Raw genomic sequence first — 18,694 nt, 5'->3', positions numbered from 1 at the left:
GGCCATCCCTACTGCCGGCAGCTTCTGTGGGTGCTTCCTGTCCCCATCATCCATGCCAGCTTCTGAGGCTGCCCCCCCAGACTCAAGAGGCACTAGTCGCCCATGTAAAGTTGTGTGCATGTCTGCAGGATCAGGATCTTTATGATGGAAAAAAATGATATCACAGCACTTTGGAAATGTTTTGCCATAACAGAACTCAAGTTAATTTTCTCACAGCTAACAAATTATTTTGTAACTGACAGTGCTGTAGTGTCTTCAGCCTAGCTGAATATTTAATAGTGAACTCCTGTTCACCCAAGACTTGAAGTACAGTTGCTTTTATTCCTCCTTCAGGGCTGTTCCTTGGTTGTGTTTTTGTTCATAGCAAGTAGGTGACAAGCTTTTTGTACTTGGTTACTGACTTGATTTTCTGTGATAGGCACCCACTCTTGAAATTAAAGCTACCTGGGTAAAGGAAATTAGGAAAGTGCTAACTAGTCAACTGCAGGCATACAGAGGTAAAACATTTATCTCTTTCCTTTTCCCATATATGCAGTGCAACTTTGTACTTGAAGCCTCTCCCTGTCTACCCACTCTATAAGTAAGTTTTTAAAGTAAGCTCTGAACAAATAATGTTGAAAGATCATTTTTGGTCCTCTTTGCAGAAGCTAGTCAACACAGAACATTAGAACAGACGCACAGTTTACCTCTTCCTGCTTCATCTTGTACAAGGTGGGTAAATACATTACCAAAACAATTTGGTAGGCTAATAGGGCATAATACATCAAGGTTACTACTAAGATTTCGTTTCTCAGCCTCTTGAAGGCTCAGATAAAGAGTAGTACTTCTGTCCACGTGCTACCTCTTTTCTTTTTTCTCCTTCTTTGCCCCCCTCCGTTATAGTTGCAGACAGTAGATTCAGACTACTTTGTGCCAAATTTTATAGCCATAATATTCTTTTATAAAGCGACCTGCCCCTGCCTTGCTTTCTCTTGCATAATATTATATGTGTGGCTATTTCATTAAACTACCAAGAATATTAAGAGGTAGTATTCCTGTTGCCACTTCATATGCTGTCTTAGTACATACATGCATTAGGGTTTGTCAAATATCATCCCATACCTATGTACCTCAACTCAAATGGGACTACCTCTGAACATCAGCTATTGAGGGAAGCTCATAGAAGTGTAGGCCTGATTTTTATTTATGCTTCCACCAGAAGAAGCCCATAGCCTTATGGTCTATATTTGTTCTCCAGAACTTAAGTGCAGGTTTGCTAGTCCAAGGGAGATTTCCCCTCTGACCCCAAGACAAATCTATATCAACCCCATTCAGACTTCAACCCAGATCTACATAACACTTACTGACTTACTTTTTTCCAATAAATAGTCCTTCAAGGAATCAGACAAGAAACCTCAAAAAACTAGAAGAAAGGAAAACTTATCCTACGAGTCCAGAAGGTTATATCTTGCCAAAGTATCCTGAGAAAGGCAAAGGTGAGTTGCACACAGTTTGCTTATCCCTGAGCAAACCAAAGATTACTGAGCGCAATGAAGGGTGGTCAGGGTAAAATGGAAGGTAAAAGCATATTGCTTCCTGTCACAAGACCCGCACTCATAGTGGACTAACTTCCCAGATTTGATTTCCACTACCCACTTCCCCCCCTCCATGAATGTTTTCTTTAGGTGGGCAACTGTCTTTATTTCTTGTTCTGGAGAGTCCTTGTTTGACTTCTCCAATCTGACTTCTAGGCCACTATTCAAAGTGAAGGCCTGCACAGTGGTCATATGTTGTTGTGTGCATTCCCTATGTAATATATCCTTTCAATTTCTATTTCATTCTCAAAGTGCTGGTTCCATGACACTGCTGTGGGTGACTTTTTTTTGCCTTGACCTTTCCATGTGCATCTCCCCTTTCCCTCTCTCCATCTTTCATAGATGATACAGTTACTAGTCCTACCTCAGAATACTCTGCACTGTCAAAAAAGGGCTTTACTAACCTCAAAAGTCAGGAAGGTAAACTTTTAACTAGTTGGATTCCATTTCCTATTCAATGTTGTAATTGCTTTGTTGATTTGTGTGTATGAGGGAGATGTAACATGTATATATTTTTGTTTTTTTATCTGGGTATATAAATATACAGTGATATCTTGTTACTTTCCTGAAATCTTAAGTTGGTTTCTACCATCATAGGCCCCAGGGAAGGGACTTGGAGATGAGCAGTAAATGGTACAGAGCATCTCTAAGCTCCTTTGCCTGTTGGAGGAGGTAATTGTAGAGTGTAGTGTCCTCCAGGATAGCAAAGTCATAGGAATAGTGAGGAAGAGTGCCAAATGAAATACCTATTCCCACTCTGAAGTCCTTAAAAAGAGTTCAAGCTGCCCAATTCCAGTGGGAACTCTTAAGGGACTGCAGAAATCTCACTGACTTCCTGTCAGTAGTAGTTAGCCATGTTAGTCTGAAGTCAGGCAAAAGGCACGGTGCAGTGATAGCTTAAAGTAGTGGTTCTCAAGCACGGTGCTGTAGCACGCCAAAGTGCTGCAAACCCCTTTCAGCGATGCTGCAGTATGAACACTGCTGCTGTGGCAGGGAGGTGAAACTGCCCCACATGTTTCCATGTGCAACCAAATCAGAAAGGGCTGTGGTATGAGTGCACACTCCTGCCTTGAATTAAGGTTATCTAATGAGTCTAAGCAGGCAGGAGGTCTGGGTCCTGCTCCAGTCAATCCTGTTCTGCCCCGCTACCCTCACCATGCCCCTCCTGAAGAGGTGCCCAAGGCAGGTGGACCTGTCCCAAGGAGTGTTGAGGGGGTTGAACTGGGAAGGCATGCTGGGCAGTTCTACCTGGCTGAGGTGGCTGCAGCAGTGCCATCACCTCAGGTGAGAAGCACTGATTTACGCTGAGACAGCCCAACAGTGGTTCTCAACTGGGGTGAAGCCTACTTAAAAAAGTGATGGAGCAGTGCCCTGAATCAAAGAAGACCTCCTGGCTTAGAAACTAATTGGTTCAGATAGATATATGCTTTGGTAGGTGAGTGGTGCACCCTGCCTTAGTTAGTCTGCCATGTGAAAGAATATTTAATAATCATAAACCAAGATTCTGTTAACAAAGTTTCTGTATTAACTTGCTGTTAATCACATGTGTAAAACAAAACTGCAAGGCAGAGCATCTGTTAATACTATCTTTAAAGGAAGTGAGAATTCTTTTCTCTACAAGGAAATAAGATTTATTTTTTTCCAAAGGAGTTTTTAAAATTTTGTTCCAAAACAGGAGCTGTTGTGACTCGGATACTTTCTACTGCCTGCTGCCTAATAAATGCTTCTGTAGTCCTTGCTCTGACTCACTCTTTGCATTTCATTGCACTCTCTTAAAATATCTCTTTAAAAATTGGTTACCTTTTGAGTTCTTTCTGGAGAGACTGTAGAGTAGTATATCTAGATAGATATGAGGTAGGCACTAATGTTCCATGCTTGCCTTGACAGAAACTTCAACTCTTACTGCTAAAAGCCAGACATTGCCAATGATCCTTCTAACAGGACCAGGTATTGCTATAGAGCTAGCTTTGCCAGATTAAAACTATTTTCATATAATGGCTATGTACAGATGGTCAGTTTCTACTGGAAGAATTGCTGTTCTCCTGGTAAAAATCACAAGTAGGCAGATGTTCATACTATTTTCTCCCAGAGCAAAACTGGCTGCTCTGGGAGAAAAATAATCCAGGAATAACCAAGGTGAAATTGTTCTTGGGGGAGGTTTCTGCTAGGAAACTGAATGTCTGGAGCTTTTTTCCCAGCCTACCTCCTCCTGGAGACCTCTTGTTTGAAAAACCAAGACGTTTACACAGGGGTAGCTGCTCCTTCCCCTTCCCGTAGACCAGGAAGGAAAGGGAGGATCAGCCCTCAGCTGCTCCATGTCTGCTTCTCACATTGGAAACTTGTGTGAAAAGCAGGCAGACCAGCAAGGCACAGCTTTTCTTTCCTTGGCTCCCAGGCACCAGGAGCTGGAAGCAGTGCTGATCCCTTCCAGCTTCCTCTTGCTCCTAAGGGAGAGCCAGGATCATGAGGGGCTCTCCCTGGGGTAGCAGTGTGAGGTGTCCTGTTCCCTATCTTTCCCCCATCTCCCAAGTCTGCTTCTCTCACCAGCATCCCATGTGTGTATAGTAAACATGGGTTTGCTCCACTGCTCTGCCCCCTTGCCCCCTTCCCCCCACCCCCCACCCTTGCACCAGAGTGCAGGGAGCAGCATTGTGAACCCCCTGCCAGCTTCTCACACAAGTCCCCAAGTGAGAAGCTGGTTGTGGGGGTGGGATTTGCCCCCTGCTCGCTCTGCTCTGCTCCCTGAGACAAAGTAGCAATGGTTCTGGTTGAAAGCTACTTTGGGAGGGGAGGAACAGCCACCATGGCTCCCTGCCTCTTTCCCAAGCTGAGTACTGGCCAGCTGGGAGCTTCCCTCCCCTTCCCCACCCTAGGATCACCCTGGTGTTGGGAAGGAATGGAAGGCAGGAGACAGGGCAGCTGCAAATTGAATGTATGTACTCCTCCCTCTGATGGAAGGATATTTTTTAGTGGAAATTTCTGAGAAATTTCCACAAGTAGAAATGAAGGTCTGTTTGTGGCCAGTGTACCCAACATGTAGATTAAGTGTATTCTGGGTTTTTTGTAGTTCCTTGAGGGAAATTTTGCATATAATTCTATCTGTACATGTAAAAATGCCCTTGCCAGTTTATTGCAAACTGGTTTAAAATCTACAATTTATTTTTTAGTAACTGACTAACAGCAACAAAAATAAATTGCAGTGATCAGAAACTCATTCACTATATTCCAGCGTAAACTCAAAGGTATTTAGCATGCAACCCACCTGTTCACTCTTTTCCACCTCTCTTCCCAATTCTTTAATATCTCTTCTGTGTGTTTGTTGTTTTTTTTACCTATTGATCCTACTGCAGCTTCACCTACCAGTCCTGACAAAAAAGCTAAGCGGCATGAAGTAAAGAGTGATCCAACTCCTGTTGGTTTAAGAGGTAGAGTGATATCACATTTTCTACTCCACAATAAGCCAGCCATCCCTCATATTATCTTCATGTAAAAGGGGTGTTACTGCATATAATAATACTGTGTGCACCACAATATTTACATCAGCTGGGTTTTCTAAATTGCTCACTCAGTTGCTGTGGATTTTTGGTTCTGACAAAAAAGCTTTTGCAGCTGTATACCTCATGATCAAATAAAGTAGCATACCATTCATTTCAGGAGTACTGAGTACTCTATCAAAGAAACAAGGGCCTGCCCATTTCAATATATAATGGAGTCTCGTCATTCTGTGTAAGGGAGGAAGCAGGTTATCCCAGATATCTGCAGAGCTAGATCCCTTGTCATCTGTTTGACTTCTTCCACACACAGCGCTCATTGTATAAAGGGGGTATACTCATATAAAAGCACTCCAGTAACGGCATGCTTCCATTAGAGTGGGAATTATGTTGCTAAGGATCATGAAGGTGGCACTTGCATTATTTTTTTTTTCTATCCTTTTATTATATGTGTTAAATATTTATTTTCCAGTCTTTTATCTCTCAGCACTTTCATTTTTAATTCTCCCGGGTGCTAGGAGACAACTTTTTGTGCTTGCTTTTAAGAAACCCCAGCCCATATTCTTGGACCTTGTGTAGTTTTCCCTTTACCCCAACTGAGCCAAGCAATGCCTAGTCCATGCAGAAACATTTCATCAGGAAAGGTCTGATTCTGTTTGTAAAGTGCTGCGCACATACATGGTCAGAGCCTGTAGTCAGCTCGGTCCTCTACTGTACCAAGTGGATTAAGGTTTCTGCTGCCACTCAATAACCCACTAATGTGTGTGAAAATACTCCAGGGCTATCAGATGGCTGCTGTGTTTCTAGTAAGAAGTTGGCAGCCTCCCAGAATGCACTTTGAGCTGTAGCAGAATGGAGTGCCACAAAACTTTAGTACTGTTAGATGTGCAAAAATGATTCACAGTGATTCACATAGTGTCAGAAATAAATCAGCTGGGTTCCTCTGAGCTGCAACAAGTCTCCCACCAGATCATTGTTTTATGGTGGACTTGTGAAAAGTTGGGTAGAGTATAGTCTATGACGGGGTTTTAACCAAGCTCCTGACATCCTTGCTGCCAATATTTTGTGGGCAGGCAGGAATTGGCTTCTGTGGCTTATTACTTTCTGAAGCTCTGGGAATGAAAGCTGCCAGGATTTTTGATCATTTCACTATATGCCTGCAAAGTTCTAATACTAGTGAACGTCTCCAGAATCTTAGAAGCATTGAAAATTAGGGTTGGAAGGGACCTCACTCAGGGGGTCATCTAGTCCAGCCCCCTGGTCAAAGCAGGACAATCCCCATCTAAATTATTCCAGCCAGGGCTTTGTCAAGATGGGTCTTAAAAACCTCCAAGGATGGAGATTTTACCACCTCTTTAGGTAACCTGTTCCAGTGCTTCACCACCAGCCTAGTGAGACAGTTTTTCCTAATACCCAACCTAAGCCTCCCTTGCTGCAAATTGAAACCATTGCTCCTTGTGCTGTCATCTGTCATTACTGAGAAGAAGTCTAGCACCATCCTCTTTTGAACCCCACTTCAAGTAGTTGAAGGCTGCTATCAAATCCCCTCTGGCTTCTCTTCTCCAAACTAAATAAATACAGTTTCCTCAGCCTCTCCTCAGATGTGCCCCTGCCTCTGCAACATTTTCATTGCTCTCTGATGGACTCTTTCCAAGTTGTCCACTTCCTTTCTGTAGTGGTGGGCCCAGAACTGGACATGGTACTCCAGTGGTCTCCCCAGTGCAGAATAGAGAGGAATAATTACTTCCCTCAATCTGCTGGCAAGACTCCTACTAATGCAACCCAGTCTGCTCTTAGCCTTCGTGACAACAAGGTCACACTACTGACTCTATATCCGTCTCACTGTCCACTGTAACCCCCCTGGTCCTTTTCTGCACACCTGATGCTGACTGCTTAGCCAGTCAGTCCCCAGCCTGTACTGGTGCATCAGATTCTTCCATCCCAAGTGCAGGACTTTGCACTTGTCCTTGCTGAACCTCATGACATTTTTTTTTGGCCCAATCCTCCAATTTGTCTAGTCTTTCTCAATTCTAGTGCTACCATCCAGCATAGATACTACTCCCCACTGCCACAGCTTCATGTCATCTGAAAATTTACTGAGTGTGAACTCCATCCCATCTTCTAGATTACTGATGAAAATATTGAACAAAATCAGCCTTGGGACCAACACTTGGGGCACTCCACTTGACACTGACTGCCACCTAGACATTGAGACATTGATTACTAACCTTTGAGCCCAGCAGTCCAAACAGCTTTTTATCCGTCTTACAGTCCATTCATCTAACCCATAATTCCTTAGTTTGGTAACAAGAATGCTTTGGGAGACTATCAAAAGTCTTGCTAAAGTCAAGGTATATCACGTCTACTGCTCTCCCAGCATCTACCAATTCTAACCTCCTGCTATCCAGCATCCACGGATGCAGTCTCCTATCCTCCCCAGAACCCCTGCCATTGATAGCCTAAGAGAGTTTTCTGTTTTAAAACACCTGTTTTCACTGTTTTTCTCTCTCTCGTTCATCTCCTCTCCCCCACCAAATTTCCAGCAGGAAAAATGGACTTAGGTGGGGGGGAGGGGGAGAGCAGGAGGGGCAGCTCAAGTGAGGAGGAAAAGGAGGTTCCCTAACTGCACTCAGCAGTATGTTTTGTCAATTCTAATTTAGTTAAATCCTTTCTGAAAGTAATAGAAAATTACTTCATGGAAATTCTTTTACCTGTTTGTGTTTGTCTCCCTCCACCTCTTTTTTTAAATCTGCCCTGTATAAATGAAGACTCGCTTAAACTTTTATAAAAATTCAGTGCCAGTTTTTATGAATGGCTACAACACTGTAATTTGTGTTATGCTCATGTCTGGCAACCCCAACTGAATTTGTAGCCACATTGTGCTGTAAGAGAGGCTCTGTGAAACAATGCATAAATAATGTTAAAAAGATAAGACAGAGTGACTTGCCTACACTACAGCAACTCTGCTGTTATAGGTGGATCAGCAGAGCTTGGATATCTCCACTTCAAGACACCAACATTTGTTGGGCTATTTCTACTAGTGAAGCTACAGCACCTCCCCAGATAACATGTTATGCTGATGTGTAGCTTACCTGCACCCAGTCCAGGGTTTATTCTGGTGCAGCTATGTCAGCCAGGAGGTGTGATCCCCTCATGTGCCTAGGCAACATAACTATGCCTGCAAAAGTTGATAGGGAAGACCTGGCCAATGGCTGAAAGAATGAAATGAAATATATATATTCACTAAAATGAAATATATGTGAAATGTAGCCTGAACTTAATTACTCAGTTCTTTCACAGATGCAAGGTCAGTATTATTGGACAGGGCCAAATGGCTCAGTACTTCTAATCTTATGCCGGTCGCACTACGCAGGCAAGGTAATGTGTCCATCTTGGGTCAAGTGAACCTGTTTGGTGTGCTGTGCAGTACTTCTTAGCAGTTGTTTTGGCTTTTCCCTGATGGTACCAAAACTTTTTTTTTCCCCTCAAATGTATTTTCCTTATTAGTCTCATAGGAAATGGTGTCCTAGGCAACCAGTGAAAAGCATAAATGCTAGTTTCCTTTTCAATCCAACTAAGTCTTATCATGCATTTATGTAGAGTTGGCTTTGTGAATGTTCTTCCTTTTAATTCTTTTCACTGGGTCTTAATGATGTAACTTTGTCCTCGACAGAAATGTGCCCATTAATAATGGGCTGCACATCTTTTCTAGTGCCGTGTTCCAGTTCGCTTCTCTGAACTACATGTATATGTTTTGTTTGTGTTTTTTAAACTCCTGGCCACAGTGAAAAGCATGTTGCTACTAGCAGGGCCTGTGGTTTAACTTTATACTGGACATGCTTCAGTATTATAAATAAGCCAAATGCTTTATAGCCTGTGTTACTTGTTACCAAATATAAGTAGTCTATAAGGTGCAGAGGTCTACGGGGTACCTTCTACCAAATAACTAGTGACATTTCATAATGCATGCTCTGTTCTTGGGATGCTGTCTTCAACAGCTTTAATAGCAACCAATTCTGTAATAGTCATAATGTGATTGGATGAAGTGCTGAAATCCTGAAACTGCCATCAGCAGGGAAGTGCTTCACAGTTTGAAAAACCGGGCTGCTGTTGTCACTTGTCATGTTCTAATTGACCAGTTAGCTGGTTAGATAGTGTCATACCTATGTGCTAGTTCCCAGCAGCACACAGCTTGAAAATTATTCCTATCTCCACCTCCTCCAAGTAAAAGAACTTCTGTATACTGGATTAATATGCAAACAAGGGATTTTTTATCTCTTTTTGAAAACATGAAGGGCCAGATTCACCACTGCCATGAGATTAATTTACTTTAGAGTTGTGCCACCTCACGCTAGCCATGACCTTGGCCCAGAAAGTATATACATTTTCCCACTTAATACTTCCCTCCCATTTCATTCACTGAAACGAGTGGGAGCTTTTCTTGTTTCTGGGACATTTTTGCAAAGTTGGTAACTGTCAACACTTTTTATTTACCAAGGTTGGACTAAAACATCTCATTCACTTGATGCTTCTGAAGAAAATGATGGCTGGTCTAGTGCTGAAGACCCACTTAATTCATCAGATGCAGAAGAAGAAGTTGTAGGAGGGGGAGGAGAGATGAAGCTGGTAACCAGAAACATTTTCTTACCAGTTCGTTTAAATTTACTAATCAATATGCTGGAAGTAGTGAATACGTGGGAATTGTTATTTCAGCCAGGGGGTGGGAATTGGTCCCAGACTTGGTTTTAATTCAAGCAAAATTTCCAGTGATTTCCATGGGAAGTTTGCCTGACTTAAGACACTAATGCAAGGCTTAACCTTGTGAAAGGATCTGTAAAGACTTGGACTACTTACAAAAGGACTTTTCAAATGAAAGTCATGCAGCAGGTAAGTGTCATTTTTTTACTGCCTCAGTAATGAAAAATAGTGTGGTAGAGAGCGTATGGAAATTCACAACTTGCTCATATTGTTCACTTCTGCATCTTTTAAAATTTCACTTTTCTTTGAGGCCCTTTAAGTGGAGAAGGAAGTTTTTAATCAAGTCTTATGCTGGAAAGATTTCTCAGGAAGTATTCAAAATGTATGAGATTTCATATATTGACTTCACATGCCAGTAAATTGTGACTGTAAACCTATGCCCCTCTGCCCCTTGCCGCTCCTCAAAGTAAATGTTCATCTTGGCATCTTTTTGGTTTATTGAGAGGAGAGGGAGAGAATGCCCCTCACAAAATAAAGTATCTACTCTATTTTAACTATTAGTTTATTGGTTTTATTCTCCCTTTGTGCATTTAGACTCCTGGTAAATACACTGTTGTGACTGACTATGACAAAGGAAGCTCTGAAAGTTTTACAGTGAAAAGTGGTGATGCTGTTCAGCTGATCCGTGAAGGGGAAGATGGACTTTGGTATGAAACTGGAAATTTGTGTTTAACTATCTGGAAATGCATGCAGAGCTTCAGAATACTTTTTTTCCTGTGCATAGCTTTGCATATATATGTATATACATATGTATAACTAGGTGTGGATGAGAGGTACCAGAATCTTTCACCACCACCACCCCCAGAGTCTGTGCCTCAGCAACATGCCTATGCCGGGAATGCCAAAACAGTTCCTGGCTGCTGCTACTTGAAGAGCAGCAGCAGAGATGGGCAGAGCACCCACAGTGGCAGCAGTTCAGCTAGGGCTATCTACTAGTTCCTGGAATGGGTAAAACTGTTGTGTCCCCCACCGTCCTCTCTCCCTGCTCTCAGAATCTACGTATAGTGCCTGACCTGTGAACCTGGTATAGCTCTTACAGAAGGAGGGTAAAATATTCTATCCTCTCTTCTCCCTCCATACTCTCAGAACCCATTCTTCTCCAGACCTACAGTCCCCAGCTCTCAAAACGCGTATGCCAACGCCCGCTCCTGCAGGGTTTCCCCCACAGGCACCCAACTGCTTGTTACACCACTGTACATATACACATATATTTATGTGTGTGTTTGTGGAGTGTAACTCTTCTAAAACATCTCAATAAAATGTTTTGACAGTATGTGTTTGTTTTTTTAGGTATGTAAAGAATCTGACTAGCGGTAGGGAAGGTTGGGTCCCAGCCAACAATCTATTGATGCTCATAGGCAACTCAAAATCTGCACAGTCTCTAAGCAGCTCTGGTAAGGCATCTGTAGTAAATGTACCAGCAACCCATTTTGCTGAAGACTTGTTAACAATTACCTCTTATTAATTATTCCACTGTTTTCCCTTCTATTCCAGAATCGGGCACTGCTTCCAGTATTTTGAGCTCATCATCAAGTTGCAGTGATAGTTGCAATGTTAGTAGCACCAGCTTTTCGGACCTTAAGGGCTAATGTTAAAATTTCATTGAGCCTCCTGTGAACTTTCAGTATCCTGTGCAGACTTCTGAGTATTGGGGAACCAGCGTGTGTGTCCCTGTTGTATGTTTTAAATGGTGGCTTACAAAGCATCCCTAGGAAGATCTCACTAGAAAGTATGTGGAGTGTGAATATTCTAAATGAAACAAAAAAATGGTTGGAAAAAGACTCTTCAAGAAGCTTCTCATTTGAAGCCTGAATGTCAACAGTTACTAGCACAACACACCTTTTCCCAAGTCAAATTTCTACAGAGAAACATTGTTTTGCAACTATCAGAAACAAAACAGTAGAAATGTGTTCAGTGGCAAATACTATTGTAAAGTAATAAATTGGTAATCACTGTTTTATATAGAAGTTAGGATAATAAATCTGGAGTTTACTAGTCATTCTCAATCCTTCCTTTAAATACAGTTCTGAGTTAATGCAGTGCAGGAGTAGTTTTTCTAGTAACCGGGAATTAAATTTTGGCCTAGCTGTTCTCTTGTTGTCTTGCATTTTAACACCATGTATTCTGCAGTAAAATACTTTCCAGGCTATGCTGCAAAATAAATGGACTATCCCCTGATTATAAAAGTATCAAAAGAGAAGACCATTTTATCTTTTCCGACTTTTAAAACTGTGCAATGGCTATTTTTTAGGTATTTTGGTCTCTTAAATTCTTTACAAGAATCACTGTGTTTACATAACATTAGTAATTTAATAGCATGTTTGAAACAAAATTATTTGTTGTCATTAGGGTGCACATTGAAACTTAACATGTTTATATTAGTTAAGCAATTTCTAAATGGTCTGTAGTGCAATGCAGTGCCTGCAGCTCTAACAGTTAGAAGATGGTTACAAGCAAAGAAAACTTGCAGATGAACTATGTAGTTGGGGTCTTCCTTCTGCTTGAAGACATACTGTGAGGACTAGAGACCTGGAATTTTTAGTTGATGATGTTTGTAGATATACTTAAAAGGACAGAAAATATAAACTCATAACCTTTTCTATAAAGGGGGACAGAAGAGGGTGGAAAACTTCTTTATTAAAATACTGAACTGTGTTAATGACAAATATTTTAATTATTTTTTTAAAGAGGGGGAAATCATAAACATGCAGTTTTACAGATGTGATGTAAACCAATGCCGTAAGCTATCACTCCATAGGGTATCCTTTACAATTCAGCCTTACAAATGCAAACCATATATAAACTTATGTATATGCTGCACTGAATACTTCAATCCAATCCTTGATATATTTTTTACTTTATACTAAGATACCATTCTCTCTCTGGTCCATGTCCTGTATTTAAAATAACCTCAGACATTAAGGGCTTGAGTCTCTGAAACTCTGAGCACAGCAAGCTACTATTGAAATTAGTGGCAGCTGCTAGTTCTCAGCACATGTGAAAATCAGGCCATAAAAGTTTATCTCAATGCCCAGAATTTAGATTAGAGTTGGAAGTGCAAATAATGAAAAGAGAACTGCCTCAAAAGAAGCATCTTTAGTGTTCCAGAAATGAATCCTTTTCCACTTACAGTCAAATGTACTGATTCCAGTCAGTGCAAATTCGTGTGTGTGTGTGTGTGTGTGTGTGTGTCTGTGTATATATGTATCAATGTAAAGGATGTATTTATAGCCTTCATGTTGCTGGAAATGTCACTTTACAATGCATAAATAGGTTTCTTGTAATATTGCAATATTAAAATTGTTCAGGGTTTTTACTTTATATATCATTTCCAACAGCCTGTTCCTTTTTTAAAAATTATCCTATATAATACTGTACTGGCTCGGAATGTTCAGCCTGATATGTGATAATGAAATGGCAGTGTGTAGACATTTTGGGCTTTTGTCCTGTTTGTAAGTTATTTTGTAAATTATCTGTAACATAACCTACCTACATATCTTACTCCAAAGCTGTCTGAGAGTGAGACTCTGTCCTTTCATCTGTCTCCTGACTGCGTCATTTGCATTATTTTGGTGATCTTACACACATCACTGCACTTTAATACAGCACATTTCACTGTTTCTTTTTTGGTGTTTTTTTTTGTTTTTGTTTACTACAGCTGTAAATCAAGAAGTATAAAATCAGAGGTCTTTATTGTATGAAAATTTTGATGAATAAATGTCAGCATTTCTTGCTGGATATCCTCAATCTAGAGGTGTTGTGTTTTTGTTTTGTCTACAGGAGTTAAAAGGAAGTGCATGGCTGCAGAGCACTTTAAAAATGCCCAATCACATTCATTATATGAGAGTTCAGGACAATCTGAACCTTCATTATGTGAGAGTTCAGATGAAGGTACTCCAAAGTGGAGCACCTACATTAACGTCTGTCAGCACACACTGGGAGCATGGCTGGGCTGAAGCAGCTCAGTGCCGTCTTCAGAGTGGGAGAAGGGAGGGGTGGGAATTCATTCTGCCCAGCCTAGAGGATGGAGAGACTGGAATGGACCCCACCACCACCACCACCACCCCTAGATGGCTGCAGACAAGCAGCTGCTCTAAACTGCAGCTCAATCCCCCAAACTCGCAGACCCTGCAGCCAATGTCTGTCAGGTCAGGGGAACACCAACCCATGGCAGTTCCTGCAAAGTGCCATGAGTTACAGTGGGGAACTGCATATCTGTCAGATCCTGAGGAAAAAACATTTAAATCTCCCTGGCACTTTCTTTAGAAGATAGACCATAACCTTCAATGTACATTAAAGCCCTGCTATAGCAAGAGGCACATATAAGAGAAGAGCCGACTCATTAAAACACTGTTGCTCTTCTGCTTTACTATATTTCCAAACCTCTTGCCATTAGTGCCAGCAGCAGCCTCAAGGTGATGCTAGAGTATCAGGCATAATTATTTATATCAGTATTTTGAAAGATTCATCTAGATGAGTCTCTGGTCAGTTCAACACTCAACTTAAAGTAGTTCAAAACAAGTATTTTTCAGGTTTCCATGCTTCTAGCTTGCATTTTTGTGTTACTCTTCTATCACTACCCAAAATGTGATTAGACAGAGGTATCTCCTGCATCATTTAAAGAGAATTTATTTGCTTTGATTTTTAATCTATTTTGTCTCATTTTTCCCAGTGTGTCTCAGACAGATCAGACAAACAGACAGTGCCCTGCATTATTTGTATATCCCAGAGCTATGTACAGAGAGTCAAAAAGCCCAAGGCTGAATTGAGTCAATCTTCACAGGTTAGTCTAGGCTGCTTAGAATGAACTGATAAGCTAATGAACAGATATTCACTTTTGGTTCCAGAAATGTAGCCATATGCCTACAGTAGCGCAGGCCAGAAGCCAGGGGGTGCAAGAGCATGCCTCCCTGCTTGGCTGGAGCAGACTGCTTGGACCAAGGCTAGCCTATAAATACTGCGAGGAAGGAGGTTGTGGGGGAGGTGTAAAGCATCCTGGGATGCTGGGGGTTTGTGAGTTGATTTTGCATCTGGAGGGAATATGGGACAGAAGTTCAATAAACCAATTCAACCTAAGTCAGGTAAGTCTGATACTACATCTATCCAGGTTCATCTTAAACTGGTTTAGGCTATTTTGGAACACAGCTTATGTGCACCGAACTTCTGTTGTGTTACAGACTTGACCTAGTTTCCCATCACTCGCACAGGTGTATGTGTAATTTCTGTCCCTAGCCCAAAAGACTGCTGTAAAGTATGAACCAAGTATTGCAATCAACATAAATACCTTTTTAATAGCTCATCATCTTTAGAGCTGGTCAAAATGCTTGGTGCAAAAAAATTTCCTGTTTCAAGTTCATAGCTTTTATGGGCATACAGACCTTATGTGAAATGTAAGTATTAATTTGGGTTTCATCTTGATAGACTAACTTAAATTTATTGTATTAAACAGAAAACACCAGAAAAGCAACTAGTTGGCCCATCGTTTAGCTCAAAATGAACATTTGTTTGTTTGTTGCGGATTATCAGGGAAGAAACTAGAAATGAGGAAAGCTAAAAAGGAAGCTCTGTAATTTGGTTCTCAGATTTCAATTCAGTCATTAAATAATAAGTTGATTTGAGTATTTTGATATTTAGTCAGCTCTGATATAAATCAAGCAACAGCCCTATTATAATGAGAATTCTATGTACAAGGACTGTATAAATTTGAGGGTTGCCTTCCAACCCCATATTGAGACTAACCTAATTTGATTTGCTTCGACTTGGATTTTATATCTATACTGTTTCATTCTGAATTTTATTTAATATTAATAGTAGCTTAGAACTAATAGTATATTTTCTTCAAGTACATTCTTAAACATTCTAACAACATTTTAAAAGATACTACATCACTCATCTTTCAGTTAGCAAAGTCTTGACACTTCTGTTTTTCATTTCAATTTAAAAAGAAAATAATTTTGGAATTCTAACAGCTAAAAAAAAAATCATTTTTTCAACAACTTCACCACAAAAGTAATCTTGTATATAGTTTTAGCTTGCTGATCATTTTGTTGCTCTCAGAATCATGCAGAAAGTACAAGCCAAGACAGTATCTTAGACTGCAGCCTGATGTATCTCTGCTTTAATATAGCTACCCATAGTTATAGGGGCTCACCCAACTCAAGGTGGCAGCTGACCAATTTCACTGGCAGATAGTAGAGCCAGCCTCCATTTTCATAGGCTTATCATGGTGTCCCCCCTCCCCATCCCCAACAACAGGCACACAACAGGCAGCCCTCTCAGCCAATCAGTATTGAGGGGCAGGGGTGGTAGCCATCTTGCTTAATCACCCTAGTGCCAGCAGCCCCCTTTTTGCTAGGCTGCATAACCAAGAGGACTGCTGATGCCCACTGGGGAGCCAGCACTTTTTTTTTTAGTCGGGTTTTGTTTTGTTTTTCTACGGATTTCACCAAGATCACCCAATTTCATAATTTCTGTGAAATCGTGATTTGCATAGGTTCCTACTTGTAGACCAAAAAACTGGAAAACAAACAGGATTAGAAATTCATTGTGTAAGAGAATTCTAAGCAGTTGTGCTGGATTTTGACAAAAAGAAGTATGATTATTTCTGTTATGAATAAGATTTTACCAGAGTGGGCTTGTTGCTCCTTGCAGGCAACAGCTTTGAGAAGAATTCTGTGACTATAGGTCAAGTTCAAGAAAATGCTATAGTAAACTCCATCAAAGTTCTTGAGGGATTACTATAGCCAGCCAGTGCCTGGCCTTCTTGTGAATGCCACCTTTATTGTCACTACCCAACAAAATTTCTCCAATATTTTTTAGAAGGCGGCATTTTATCACATAGACCATGTATTGTCTATCATTCCTAGAACTTGGTCTCCCCTGATAAAATATTTTATTTCATAGGCTTTACTCCATAAAATAAGAATGTCATAGATCATAAAGACTAACAGGAAAAAGAGAAAAAAACAAAGGTCACAATCACCCAGAACACACAAGAACAGTAAAATGTTTGTGTAATGTATGTTGTAGGTGACTAAGTCAAATATAGGTATGTTGTCATACCTTAAGCTGCTTTGGTGTGCCAAAAAGCACTTGTTCACATGTTCATGGACTTTGTACCACCAGGCAGGACTTTCTTGGACCAAGAACAACAACTACTTAGTCAAAGGAAGCTTTTCCATAACAAATTCAGCATATGAACTGATCTGGAAAACCCTCATTCCTGCCCCCCCCAGGATTCTATACTGCTCCACTCCTCTCTTGGTCCAAGGAGAAGCCCATCAGGAATCCCCTTGAGAGCAGCCCTGGGTAGCAAGGGCAAATCAGCTAGTCTCCACCACCCAATCAGCCACTGCTGCAATCCTGTCACCCAGCAGCAAGGGTGACAGAACTGCCTGCAAACTGAAGACTTCTGCTGGTTTCCCCCTCCCCTTCCTTTCTGCTATGTGTGCTAGGGTGTTTTTAAGTCTTCCTCAGAGGCACTGAGTGTTGGCTACAGCCAAAGCTGGAGACTTTGGGTTGTGCCAATGTTCCTGCTGGTTCCAAAGCCAGAGGTTTCCAGGTAGAGGATTTTGCCCGTCTGCTCAGGCTCAGACCAATTGCCATATTTGGAGCCAAGAAGGAATTTTACCCCATGGTCAGATTGGTGTGCATTGCAGGAGTTTTTGCCTTTTTCTGAAGTGGGGGTGGGGGTGTGGTCCTCTACCCAGGACCTCTTGAGTGTATATTGAATCAACGTTTTCTAGAAGCAGGATGTTGACCACTATGGTTCCCCTGCTTTACCTGTGGCAAGTTAGGGTGTTAGGTCTGTGTTGTGTCAGGGTTGACTGTAGTTTTATGTAGAGTTTTGATTATGGTTTTTATGGGATGTTTTGGATAGGGATGACCCTGCCTCAGGCAGAGGATTAGATTAGATGACCTCCGGCGGTCCCCTCCAGCCCTACTGGAGACTGACTCCCACTCTAAAGGGCTGCTGTAGCTCAAGCACCAGCAACTTTAAACTGTAACGGTGTTCAGCCATCCCTTGCAGTCATGGATGGATGATTGTCTTCCATGATTGTCTTATCTGTGTATCCGAAGATAGCTGATGAGGCCTATCCAAGGTCAACAGAGTCTGCTGCAGCTCAGACTTGTGTTTCCATGGGGGTGGGGGGGCGGGCGCTGGATTCTTGATTTGGTATGCGACACACTCTTTCTGCAGCTCTCACTTCAAAATCTCCTGTTGTCATCATGAGGTTGTAGACTGTTAAGGTGCTGCCATTTTAACCATTACTGCCAGCCCTGTGCAAGAGCTGACTGGGTGGCAAAGACTGTTCAATCAGCCCGTACCCTTACAGGTAGCTTCCATGCAGCCTCATCAACAGGGATCCTGATTTTCTCTGATTAAAAAAAAAATCCCCAATTTCCAGTTAAAAAAAAGTATCCCCAAATCCACATTTTTCCATGATTAATAAAATGCCATTAATCTATATATTAGTGGTATTTCATTTTCATCACGGAAAAATGTGGATTTGGGGTTAATTTTTGGTTTTAAAAAAGTTGGTATTGTTTTTTTTAAATTGGAGAAAACCAGGGTCCCTGCTCCTCAGCTATTGTTCACTGACAAGCTCCCCAGGCATAGGAAGAGTAAGGAGTACCCCACTATTATGTCCTGACAGGAGAGCATGCCTCTGTGGTGACTCTGTCAAACTGCAGCCAGGGAGCTGTGCATAACCATCTATTTTTCTGTAGTGCTACAAAAATAGCATGTCTAAGGCAGTGCTAGGGCACCCTTAGGTGCCTTGTGATTTTCCAGGGTGCCACACAATGTCAGCACTGTTAGGCATGCCAACTTTTTCAGACTCAAGGTACCTCATGGAAAATACCAGCCCT

The 18,694-nt window shown here is 41.5% G+C and overlaps 1 protein-coding gene across 5 annotated transcripts in view; it reads left to right on the top strand.

Annotated features, from left to right (window-relative positions):
- The window catches only part of MCF2L (MCF.2 cell line derived transforming sequence like), a 175,979-nt gene extending 162,405 nt beyond the window's left edge, over positions 1-13,574 (top strand). For 2 of the 5 annotated variants that reach the window (XM_019529641.1, XM_019529639.1), the window contains exons 24-32: positions 419-497; positions 645-711; positions 1,369-1,475; positions 1,917-1,994; positions 4,925-4,999; positions 9,564-9,691; positions 10,358-10,470; positions 11,114-11,217; positions 11,318-13,574. In XM_019529641.1, coding sequence (XP_019385186.1) covers positions 419-497; positions 645-711; positions 1,369-1,475; positions 1,917-1,994; positions 4,925-4,999; positions 9,564-9,691; positions 10,358-10,470; positions 11,114-11,217; positions 11,318-11,412 — 846 coding nt within the window. In that variant the 3' untranslated portion in view covers positions 11,413-13,574. Of the gene's footprint in view, positions 1-418; positions 498-644; positions 712-1,368; positions 1,476-1,916; positions 1,995-3,461; positions 3,522-4,924; positions 5,000-9,563; positions 9,692-10,357; positions 10,471-11,113; positions 11,218-11,317 lie in introns of all 5 variants that reach the window. The other 3 variants (XM_019529640.1, XM_019529642.1, XM_019529643.1) reach the window with 3 other exon arrangements.
- Positions 13,575-18,694: the final 5,120 nt, after the last annotated feature.

Source organism: Crocodylus porosus, unplaced genomic scaffold (genome assembly GCF_001723895.1).
Source record: "Crocodylus porosus isolate Cpor-Errol unplaced genomic scaffold, CroPor_comp1, whole genome shotgun sequence".
NCBI classification, from domain to species: Eukaryota; Metazoa; Chordata; order Crocodylia; family Crocodylidae; genus Crocodylus; species Crocodylus porosus.
Note: the sequence above shows the minus strand (reverse complement) of the source record. Positions and strands in the feature narration are given on the sequence as shown.